The 10,425-nt window shown below is 65.1% G+C and overlaps 2 protein-coding genes across 3 annotated transcripts; both read left to right on the top strand.

The window, feature by feature from the left end:
• The first annotated feature begins 205 nt into the window (after nt 1-205).
• Nucleotides 206-2,861, top strand: TRIM35 (tripartite motif containing 35). 2 transcript variants are annotated; one of them, XM_088528557.1, is made up of 6 exons: nt 206-670; nt 1,048-1,179; nt 1,248-1,478; nt 1,568-1,590; nt 2,048-2,169; nt 2,296-2,861. In XM_088528557.1, exons 1-6 carry the CDS (start codon nt 227-229, stop codon nt 2,859-2,861), a joined length of 1,518 nt encoding a protein of 505 aa, XP_088384683.1. In that variant the 5' UTR covers nt 206-226. The 2 variants fall into 2 exon arrangements, with proteins under 2 accessions (XP_088384683.1, XP_088384684.1); XM_088528558.1 differs by having other exon boundaries at nt 1,084-1,179.
• A 4,316-nt stretch (nt 2,862-7,177) lies between these two features.
• On the top strand, nt 7,178-9,266 carry STMN4 (stathmin 4). The gene is made up of 5 exons (XM_088528571.1): nt 7,178-7,259; nt 7,634-7,729; nt 7,806-8,011; nt 8,194-8,385; nt 9,133-9,266. Exons 1-5 carry the CDS (start codon nt 7,178-7,180, stop codon nt 9,190-9,192), a joined length of 636 nt encoding a protein of 211 aa, XP_088384697.1. The 3' UTR covers nt 9,193-9,266.
• The last annotated feature ends 1,159 nt before the right edge of the window (nt 9,267-10,425 follow it).

Below are 10,425 nucleotides of genomic sequence, written 5' to 3' on the forward strand. Positions count from 1 at the left end.
TGCCGGGATCCGGACCTTGGGCCGCGCGGGGGTCCGGGCCGGTGCCGCCGCCGGCCCCGCGCGGCTCCCAGTGGCCAGAGCCGGTGTCACTCAGGGCGCAGCGCGGCCGGGGCGGGAGCCGCGGTGAGTCAGAGCCGCAGGAAGCCGATTGCATCAGGGCAGGGCTGTTTTTCCAGTCGGGGCTCTCCGAAAGCGGCTTCCCTCCCCTCTCCCCAGCAGCAGCGCCATGGAGAAGGGAAGCAGCCCCCCGCCCGGCGGCTCCGCGGCGCTCGCCCCGTCCTCCACGGCCACCTTCAAGGAGGAGCTGCTGTGCCCCATCTGCTACGAGCCCTTCCGCGAGGCCGTCACGCTGGGCTGCGGCCACAACTTCTGCAAGGGCTGCGTGAGCCGCTCCTGGGAGCACCGGCCGCACGTGTGCCCCGTGTGCAAGGAGGCCTCGTCGCTCGACGAGCTCCGCGTCAACCACACGCTCAACAACCTGGTGGAGATGATCCTCAAGGAGGAAGGGCAGCGGCGCGGCCGGGCGGCCGCGCTCTGCGCCCTGCACCGCGAGGAGGCCAAGCTCTTCTGCCTGGACGACAAGGAGCTCGCCTGCTTCGCCTGCCAGAGCGCCAAGCAGCACCAGGGACACAAGATGCGGCCCGTGCCGGAGGCGGCCGCCGATTTCCGGGTGAGCAAGGGATGCCCCGGCCGGAGCGGGAGGCGGACGGGCCGCTCCGAGGCGCCGGGGAGGGCTTTGGAGCGAATCCCGCTTCCCGCCGGAATGCGGCCGCACCGCTGCTGGCAGCAGCGCCGGTTTGGGGGTTGGAAGCAGGCGGGCGGGCACCAAGCCAGGTGCCGCTGCCGTGACTCAGCCTGCGAGACGCGGCCGATTTCAAATGTCGCAAGGGGAGGCCGTCGCGCGGGCCAGGGCTTGACGGTGCCTTGAAAGGACGGGCTGGAATCCAGAGGGGCGGCTCCGGCGCGCGGTGCACGGAGGATCCCGGTTAACCCCGTGCTGCGGGGCTGGGGCTTCTTGTCTTTCCGCATGGGCACCGCCGGGCTCAGGCGCGCGAGGGTCCTGAGGGCGTCTCGTCCCCGCAGGCCAAGCTGAAGAACATGGAGACGTCGCTGCGGGACAAGGTGAAGGACTTCGGCGCCGTGCATCGCTCCTACGAGTTCATCTCCAAGCACAACGAGGTGCGTGGCCGCGGCGCCGGGCGGGCGGGCGGCCGAGGCCCCCGCGGTGACGTCCCCGCGCGGCGCAGGTGGCGGCGGCGCAGCTCGAGGAGCGGGTGCGGAGCGAGTTCGAGAAGCTGCACGAGTTCCTGCGCGCCGAGGAGCAGGCGCTGCTGGCCCGGCTGCAGGAGGAGACGCGCCGCAAGCGGGAGCTCGTGGAGGGCAGCATGAAGCGGCTGGCGGAGGAGAGCCGCGCGCTGCTCGGGGAAGCGCGCCAGCTCCACGCCGACCTGCAGGAGGACGACTACACCTTCCTCATGGTGAGGCCCTCGCCGCGGTCCCGGGCACCGCCACGCGCGAGCCCTGCCCAGCGCCGGGGTTTCACGTGTGGCGTCTCCTTCTCTTTCAGGCCCACAAGAACCGCAAGCGCAGGTAGGTCCCGGCGTCTCCTGGTGGGCCAGGGCACCGAGCCCTGGTGTCCTCTCCTTGGGGATGGACTTGGCTCTTCTACACGGAGCAGCCTGGACTAGGACGCTGGGGTCCCCGGCTCCCTTCCCGTTTGGCCAAGTGGCATCTCTGCCCCAAACGAGGCCCGAGACCCCCACGCATCCCCTCCTGATCCGCCTGCTTGGGTGCTGCTGCTCCTGCAGAACGAGGTGCTGGAGGTGCCCCAGGCTGGTGCTGCACCCATGGGTGGTCCTGGGCACCCCGTCCTGCAAGCTGGAGCTGGCCGGATGCCAGAGCATCCATGGGCTCATGTCACCCTGCTGGGACAAGCCCATTCCAGGGCCCCAGGGGGGGAAGCTGTGATGCCCCTGCCAAAACCTAGTGCCCCGAGGTGCCCCAGATCCCTTCCACGCTCCCTCCATCCGCTGCGGTGCTGCCCTAGGATCGCCTGCACGGCCGAGGAGCCGGAGGCCGTGCCCACGGGGATGCTCATCGACGTCGCCAAGTACCTGGGCTCGCTGCAGTACGACGTCTGGAAGAAGATGCTGGACACCATCACCGTAGGTGAGGAACCGGGCGCCGGTCCCTCGCGGCCGGAGGGCAGAGGGGACGAGCTCCCCTCCGTGCCAGCGGGTGCAACGGGTGCCCCGCGCACGCTCGTCCCCTCTCACGCGCCCGTCCCCACCGCAGTGCCCTTCAGCTTCGACCCCAACTCGGCGGCGGGCTGGCTCTCGGTCTCGGAGGACCTCACCAGCGTCACCAACGGCGGGTACAAGCTGCTGGTGGAGAACCCCGAGCGCTTCACGTCGGCGCCCTGCATCCTGGGCTCGCGCGGCTTCTCCGCCGGCTTCCACACGTGGGAGGTGGAGCTGGGCGGCGTGGCCAACTGGCGCGTGGGGGTGGCCCGCCCGCGCGGCGGCACCCCCTGGACCTTCCACCACGACGCCCGCTCCGGCTTCTGGTACATCTACCGGCTGCCCGGCGCCGACGGCGACATGTGCCGGGCGTCCAACTCGGTGCGCTTGGAGGCGGCGCCGGGCGCGCTGGCGCGCGTGCGCGTGGAGCTGGACTGCGACGAGGGCGAGCTCTCCTTCTACGACGCCGAGCGCCGCAGCCACATCTACACCTTCCACGAGAAGTTCGGCGGCACCGTCTACCCCTACTTCTACGTCGGGGGGGCGCCCGTGGAGGCGCCCGCGGCCGCGCTGCGCATCTGCCCGCTGCGCGTGCGCGTGCACGAGGACGGGCCCGTGTAGCCGCCGCGGGGCACGGGGGGGTCCCAAAATGGGGGGGAAAAAAGAGCTTTTTGTGTGTATTGCTTCGTTTTCTATGGTTAATAAATACTGTGTTGTGCTGAGGGGGTTGTGCGGGTGTGCGTGTGTCCCTGCTCCTCTGCAACACGGAGTAGAGCCCAGGAAGGGCCGGGAGCAGGGATCGCTCTGCAAAGAGGGGGCGTGGATCCCGGGATTTCCCTCCAAGAATGTGCATGGATCCCGGGAGCTGGGATTTTCTTGCGAGGATTTCCATGAATACCAATGGCTGGGATTTCTCTCCAAGGGTATGCATGCATCCTAGGAGCTGGGATTTCCTTGCCAGGGTGTGTATGGATCCCAGGAGTTGGGATTTCCCTCCAAGGGTGTGCATGGATCCTGGGAGCTGGGATTCTCCTCCAACAATGTGCATGGATCCTGGGAGCTGGGATTTCCTTGCAAGGATTTGCATGCATCCCGGGAGCTGGGGTTTCCCAGCCAGGGTGTGCGCTGCCCACTTGGGCACATCCGCAATGCCAGAGCTTCCCTGACGGAGCTCCTTTCTGCTGGAAAAAAAAAAAAAAAAAGGCAGCTTTTCCATGGAAAAAAAAAAAGCAGCTTTGCAGCAAATCCCGGCGCTGTACGAGCCCAGGGCTGCGCGCGAGGCGGAGCGGGGTTGGGCGTTGAGCTCCGCTTCCTCCCCGCATCCCACAGGAAGCGGATCCGGCCATCCCGGCTCCCTGCGGCGCGAGCGGAGCCGGGGGAACCCCCAGGGGTTTTTCCCAGGATGATCCATGGAGCGGATGAGCCCCCGGCAGGATCCGCGGTGCCGGGGATATTTGGGGAGCGCAGGCGGCTCTCCCATTGGGCGCCTGCGGGGTGGTGATGTCATCGGCGGCCAATCCGGGCAGCCGAGCATCCTTCCTGGTGGCTTCTTCCCTCCTTCCTTCCCTTTATCCGGAGCTCAGTTTAATGGCTCTGGCTTTAACCCTGCTGGAGCCGTCCAGGGGGTCCGTGAAGAGACAGAGACTGGATCCTAGGGGAAACTGAGCTGGGATCCTGGGAAAGCAAGGCAGGATCCTAGGGAACCAAGGCAGGATCCTAGGGGAAAACAAGGCAGGATCCTAGGAAACTAAGGCAGGATCCTTGGGGAAAACAAGGCAGGATCCTAGGAAACTAAGGCAGGATCCTTGGGGAAAACAAGGTGGGATCTGGGGGAATCAAGGCAGGATCCTATGGGAAACCAAGCCTTGAGCCCACCCTGAGCCTCCTGGCACCCAGAACAGCTCCAGCAAAGGGGCCTCCAGCATTCCCATCCTCCGGCAGAGCCGCCACTTTGGGAATGGCAGGAGCGGGAGGCAGGCTGGGAAAGGAGGCCCAAGAGGCAAAGCCGAGGCCTCCGGGAGGGCCAAGGCCGCGTGATCCCGGCGCGGCTCCTCCCGGCTCCGCGTCCCCGGCGGCTCCACGCGGTGCCAAGCGCCGCCGCGCACAAGGGCGCCTTGTGCCGCCTCGAGCCGCCCGCGCCCGGCGCATCCCTGCCCGGAGACACCCTCCGGAGCACGGCCGGGATGCAAGGGGCCCTTCCGCGGCGCTGCGGAAAAATCCCGCATCCGACACGCGCTTCCCAGGCGCTGATGCCGCCCCCCAGCCCGTTGCATAACGGAGGACGCCGGCACCTGGATAGACCCATGCGGTCCCCAGAGGGGACGGCTGCAAATAGGACAGGGGGGACAGGAGCCAGGGGAGGCTGGGGACAAGGACAGGGCCAAAATAGACTCTGGATCTGGGACTCGGCCCCGTTCACGGTAGCAGCATGAGGAGGAGGAGGATGGTGAGGGGGCAGCGCTCCGGGCCCCCTGCGTGGGCTGTGCAGCCCCTTCCCGCTACCGGGGCAGCATCGGCCCCCGGGGGGCTCCCTGTCCCACTGCATCAAGGGGTGCTTCCACCTGGGTTGCAAAAACTGGAAAAAAAAAAGGAAAAAAAAAAGGGAAAAAATGGGGGGAAAAAAACACTTTTAAAAAAATAATTGTCCCGTTTTTTCCCCCCATTTTTTCTCCCCAAAATAGCGGTCCCGGCGTGACGTCAGCGGCCCGGTGCCGGTGCCGGCCCGGGCGGGCCCCGCCGCCGCCGCCGCCCGCGCGCGGGCCAATGAGCGTCGCGCCGGGGCTGGGCCAATCAGCGGCCGCGCCGGTGATGTCATGGGGGCCGGGGCGGGGGGCGCCGCTCGCGCGAGCCCCCCGCGTTAAAGCGGCCGGGGCGGGCGGCGGGCGGCAGCGGGCGCCGGGCGGGTGAGTGCGGCGGCCGCGCGGTTACTGGGGCTGATGCTTTGGATTGGGGTGGAGGGGGGTGTTTTTTGGCATTGCAAAAGTTAAGGGTGGGGGCGCCTGTTTTTTTCTTTTTTTTTTTTTTTTTTTGTGCATCGCCGCCGTGCCGGGCGGTGCCCCCCGTCCTGGGGTCTCCGTGCATCCCTTTTCCCCCACCCCGCGTATCCCCCTCCGGTACCGCCTGGCTGCAGGAATCGCCCCCTTCGGACCCCCCCCCTCGGTCCCGCACGTGGAGGGGGGATCGCTCTGACCCTCCTTGCGCCCCCCGCCCCGTCTGGGATCCTCCCCGGCTCCTCTGGAGCTTCCAGCCGGGAGCCCGCCCTGTGCTAGGGCAGGGGTTTGAGCGAGGCGGCAGTTTGGGGACGACAGCGGGGGCCAAGGGGCCCACAGCCACATACGAGACACTGGAGAATCCCAGTCCTGCTCTCCGGGCGGTTGCACCTCGCGGCTCATCCCGGCGTGATGCGGGGGATAACGCCCGTCATGGACTGGCCACGCACAGCCACCCCGGCAGCTTAAACCCCGCTTTTCAAAGGGATTTTCAAAGGGATTTTCCCCCCTTTCCATGGAAACAAGCCCTTTCCACGAGGCCGTCCCCAAAATCCAATTTATCTTTCTGGCAAAACCAGCAGGGGCGTTTCCAGCAGGAACCCCCCACACCGGTGATCCCGGGATGCCCCCATCGGCATCGGAGAGGGTCCCGTGCACAGCCGGGTGCCCCCTCCCCACTCCGGCCAGGGGCCAGCTGAGCACTGGGGCTCTCTAGACACGTGTGAGGGGCCCTGGGCTGCCGCAAAGGGTGTGCGGAGGGTGTGCGAGGGGCGCTCCGCCTGTAGGGGTGTATGCACCGCCTGTAGGGGTGTATGCACCACCGGGGTGTGTGGGGGTGCGCGGGCACAGGCGGCTGCCGAGCGCGGGGGTGCGCAGCCCCCGTGCAGAGAAGGTCGGTGGGAGCCGCGTCTGCCTGTCCTGGTGGGGTGTGTCCGTCACACGGCGCTGGTGGCAGGTCCCTCATCCGCATGTTCATCATCCGCGTGTCCATCCTATTGTGTCCCTCATTCGCGTGTCCCTTGTTCGCGTGTCCATCCTGCATGTACCTCACCTGTGTGTCCATCATCCGCATTTCCATCCTGTGAGTCCCTCATCCGCGTGTCCATCATCTGCTTGTCCATCCTGTTGTGTCCCTCGTCCTCATGTCCATCCTGTGAGTCCCTCATCCACATGTCCATCATCCGCCTGCCCATCCTGTGTGTCCCTCATCCACGTGTCCTCCTCTATCCCACGGCACCGCCCCGCTGTGTTCTCATCACCGGGATGTGCCCGGGCCACCATGGTGTTCTGTGCCCATCGCACCGCACTGCTGGGTGCCCATCACATCCCACCACGTGCCCATCACACCACCTCAGTGCGTGTCCCTCACACCAGTAGGTGCCCATCACACCAGGACATGCCCATCACACCCCACCAATGTGTACCCATGCCATCTCATTGTGTTACTGCATGCCCATCACACCAGGACATGCCCATCACACCCCACCAGTGTGTACCCATGCCATCTCACCGTGTTACTGCATGCCCATCACATCAGGACATGCCCATCACACCCCACCAGTGTGTACCCTTGCCATCTCACCGTGTTACTGCATGCCCATCACACCAGGGCATGCCCATCCCAGCACCCCGGTGTATGTCCATCATGGCAGTAGATACCCATCACACCACGCCACTGCATATGCATCGCACCAAGAGGTGCCCTTTTCACCAGGAGATGCCCATCACACCAGGACGTGCCTATCAGATCACACCAGTGTGTGCCCGTGTCTGCAATGGGTGCCAATCACCCCACTCCGTGCCCATCACATCGCACCATGCGTGTCCATGACACCAGTAGGTGCCCATTGCCCCACACTGGTGCCCGTGCGTTGCTCACAAGAGGGTGGCCCCGGTGGGAGGGCTGGACCAGGCGATGCCCGCGAGCCTCGGCCGCCCCGTGCGCTGATGCCCAATCTCCTTCCTCTCCAGGCCTCCAGGAGCTTAGTGGCTGCAGACGCCCCACAAGGCGACACCATGACTCTGGCTGGTACGGACACCGGCGCGCGGAGGGGACATGGGGACAGTTCGACCGGGTCCTTCCCATCCGCCCATCAGGTCCCATCCAAACTCCCCAGGATGGCCCTTCCCATCCGCCCATCAGGTCCCATCCAAACCCCCCAGGATGGCCCTGACCCATGTCCACTTTGCACCCCTGTGTGTGCACTGGCTCATGCACATGGCTCCAGCTCATTGCATGCCTCAGTTTCCCCCTTTGGAGAGGGCCATTGCCAGCATGGCTCTGCCAGCTGCAACGAGCCCAGATGCAATATTTAGAAGCCCCATCCCACCCATATCCCTGCTCCGAGGTGGCCGCACGTCCCCGACGCCAGCCCACCCGCCCGCCATGTTCTCTCTCTCCAGCTTACAAGGAGAAGATGAAGGAGCTGCCCCTCGTCTCCCTCTTCTGCTCCTGCTTCCTCTCGGACCCCTTGAACAAGCCAGCCTACACGTACGAAGGTAGGAGCGCAGCCACAGAAGGTCTCGGGGTGTCCCCTGTGGCCAAGCCAGCCCTCACCGTCCCCTCTCCTGACAGACACGGTGGACCTCACCTGGTGCGTCATCTCCGACATGGAGGTCATCGAGCTCAACAAGCGCACATCGGGGCAGTCCTTCGAGGTGATCCTCAAGCCCCCCTCCTTCGACGGCATCCCTGAGTTCAACGCGTCCCTGCCGCGGCGCCGCGACCCTTCCCTCGAGGAGATCCAGAAGAAGCTGGAGGCGGCTGAGGAGCGGAGGAAGGTAGATACCATGGTCACCTCCCCACCTGGCCCAGCATATCCAATGGCACAAGCCATGGTGTGGAGAGGGGCCCATTTCTTCATGGCCAGCATCCCCCATGGTGGTTGCATGGGGACAACCCCGCTCCATGGGGTTGGATGCAGGGTGGTGGGTGCCTCATCCCTCCCCGTCTCTGCTCGCAGTACCAGGAGGCCGAGCTCCTGAAGCACCTGGCGGAGAAGCGGGAGCACGAGCGGGAGGTCATGCAGAAGGCCATCGAGGAGAACAATAACTTCATCAAGATGGCCAAGGAGAAGCTGGCGCAGAAGATGGAGTCCAACAAGGAGAACCGCGAGGCCCACCTAGCTGCCATGCTGGAGCGCTTGCAGGAGAAGGTGAGAGCCGATGCATGGAGGGGAGGACAAGCAGCGGGGACAGCGCCCCAGGGGGTCTTGCATGGCTTTGGAGTGGACCTACCCCTTGGGTCGCGTCTCCCTCTCCGGTTGCCCAGCCCCGGGAAGCCTTGATGAGCCTGGCACGTAGCCCCAGTGCTGCATGGTGGCCAACGGTACCTCCCCTGCTCTCCACAGAGAGCCGGGCCCCGTCTCGCGGCCCCACGCGTGCACAGGCGCCGCTGTGAAGCACCTCGCGGCCCTCCTCGCCTCGGTGGAGGCCGGGCTCCGCGGCGGCCGCGCGGGGAGGCGGCGGCGCTCCCCGCCGGCGCGCGCAGACCTCTTCTTTCTCCCCGAGGCAGGTCTGTTCCCAAGCTGCGCACGGAAGGTCCCACCCTCAGCACCTGCAGCTCCCTCCAAAGCATTCCTGCTGCGCGGAGCCCGTCCCGGGCCCTCCGGCGGGCGCCGCCGCCGGCCTCGCCGCGCAGGCCGGGAGCACCAGATAATGACGGAGCGCGCGGGCCGGCCCCGGCTCCCGGGGGGCTCCGGTTGACGTCTACCTCCTAGCATGGGCGAGCACCGTCCGTGCGTCCGTCCCCGAGGGCCCCGGCGCTCCTTCTGCCACCCCAGCGGGCAGAGAGGACGCTCTAGACCCGTCGTCGCGTCCCTCCCGGCGAAGGCTCCCGTCCCGGCGGACCCCTGCGGCCTAACGCGCCCCCCTTCCCCTTCTGCCTCCCCCCCTTCCCGCAGGACAAGCACGCGGAAGAGGTGAGGAAAAACAAGGAGCTCAAGGAAGAGGCCTCGAGGTAAAGAGCCTCCCGCGGGCCACGGCGGATGGGACTGACGGCTCCGGCGAGGCCGCGCGGGCGGCGCGCGCGACGACCAGACCGCTGGAAGGGGGGACGTTCCTCCGCTCGCTGTGTTTGTGGATGTGACGAGTTGCGCTGTGAAGCCATTCGGGGCCGGGGCGGGGAGGGAGGACGAGGAGGATGAGGAAGGGGGGGCCTGCCTCCCCGCGGCCTCCGCAGCCTCCTTGCGCGCGCTCGTCCGGGCGGCCAAGCGCAGGGGGACAGGGATGGGGACGGGGCACGCGGGGAGGGCACAGGGATGGGGGGGACGTGCGTCGTGTGTGTGATTTAATTTGGCGGCCCGTGTCGGGCGGGCGAGCGCGCGCCCGCGGTGTTCGGAAGCGCTCGCTCTAACGGCTGCATCCCGCGAGGGGCCGGTCCGGTCGTGGCGCGAGCTGTCCTTTATTTTTATTTTATTTTATTTTATTTTATTTTTTTGTATACAACGTTGTAAATAAACTGCCTTGGCATTTCTCCTCCGTTTTTCGTGCGTGGCTTCGTGTGGGGGCACCGCAGGCTGCCGGGGCTTGGGGAGATGGAGTCGGGGGAATAGGGGTCTAAGCAAGAAGCTGGGGGCGGGTTTTGGTGGCAGCCTGGAGACAGCTCCCACGAAGGGCCTGTATCACAGGGGTGATATAAATATATAAACAAAATGTAATATATAGACAGATAATATATTTTAAAAGTATAAATAAGCCCCCAGCATGAGTTGGGGCTGAGGGAGGCAGCCAGAGCTGGCAGGGGGAGGCTGAGCAGCCACATCATTCCACCCCAAACAAAATACTTATGTTTCCATATATTTTATTGGCCTAAACACACCCCAAGGGGAATCGATGCATTTGGGACCCCCAGGGTATCTACAGACCCAGCCCTCTGGCCATGTGCAGCTCATGGAGGGTTTCTCGGGAATGGTCATTCCCCAGGAGCCCTTCCCTGATTTTCTCCCAGTTTCCGTTCAGATTACTTTTCCAGTTGCGGGACTGGAGATACATGGAGCATGGTGATGGATGAAGCAGGACTGGAAGCAAGGGGAAAATCTAGTTAGGGTTAGGTAATTCATTTGGAATTTGAGAGAGAGAGGTACAAGTGGAGGAAATGGGTGGATCCAGAAACAGAAAATGGAGAATTGTAATTCGGCGGTAGCTATGAGCAATTCAAGCAATTTAAGAGTGATGCCTTTATTGTGGCATTTAGC

Source organism: Tinamus guttatus, unplaced genomic scaffold (genome assembly GCF_059628265.1).
Source record: "Tinamus guttatus ecotype Peru unplaced genomic scaffold, ASM5962826v1 Tinamus_guttatus_pri_ptg000312l, whole genome shotgun sequence".
Lineage (NCBI taxonomy): Eukaryota > Metazoa > Chordata > Aves > Tinamiformes > Tinamidae > Tinamus > Tinamus guttatus.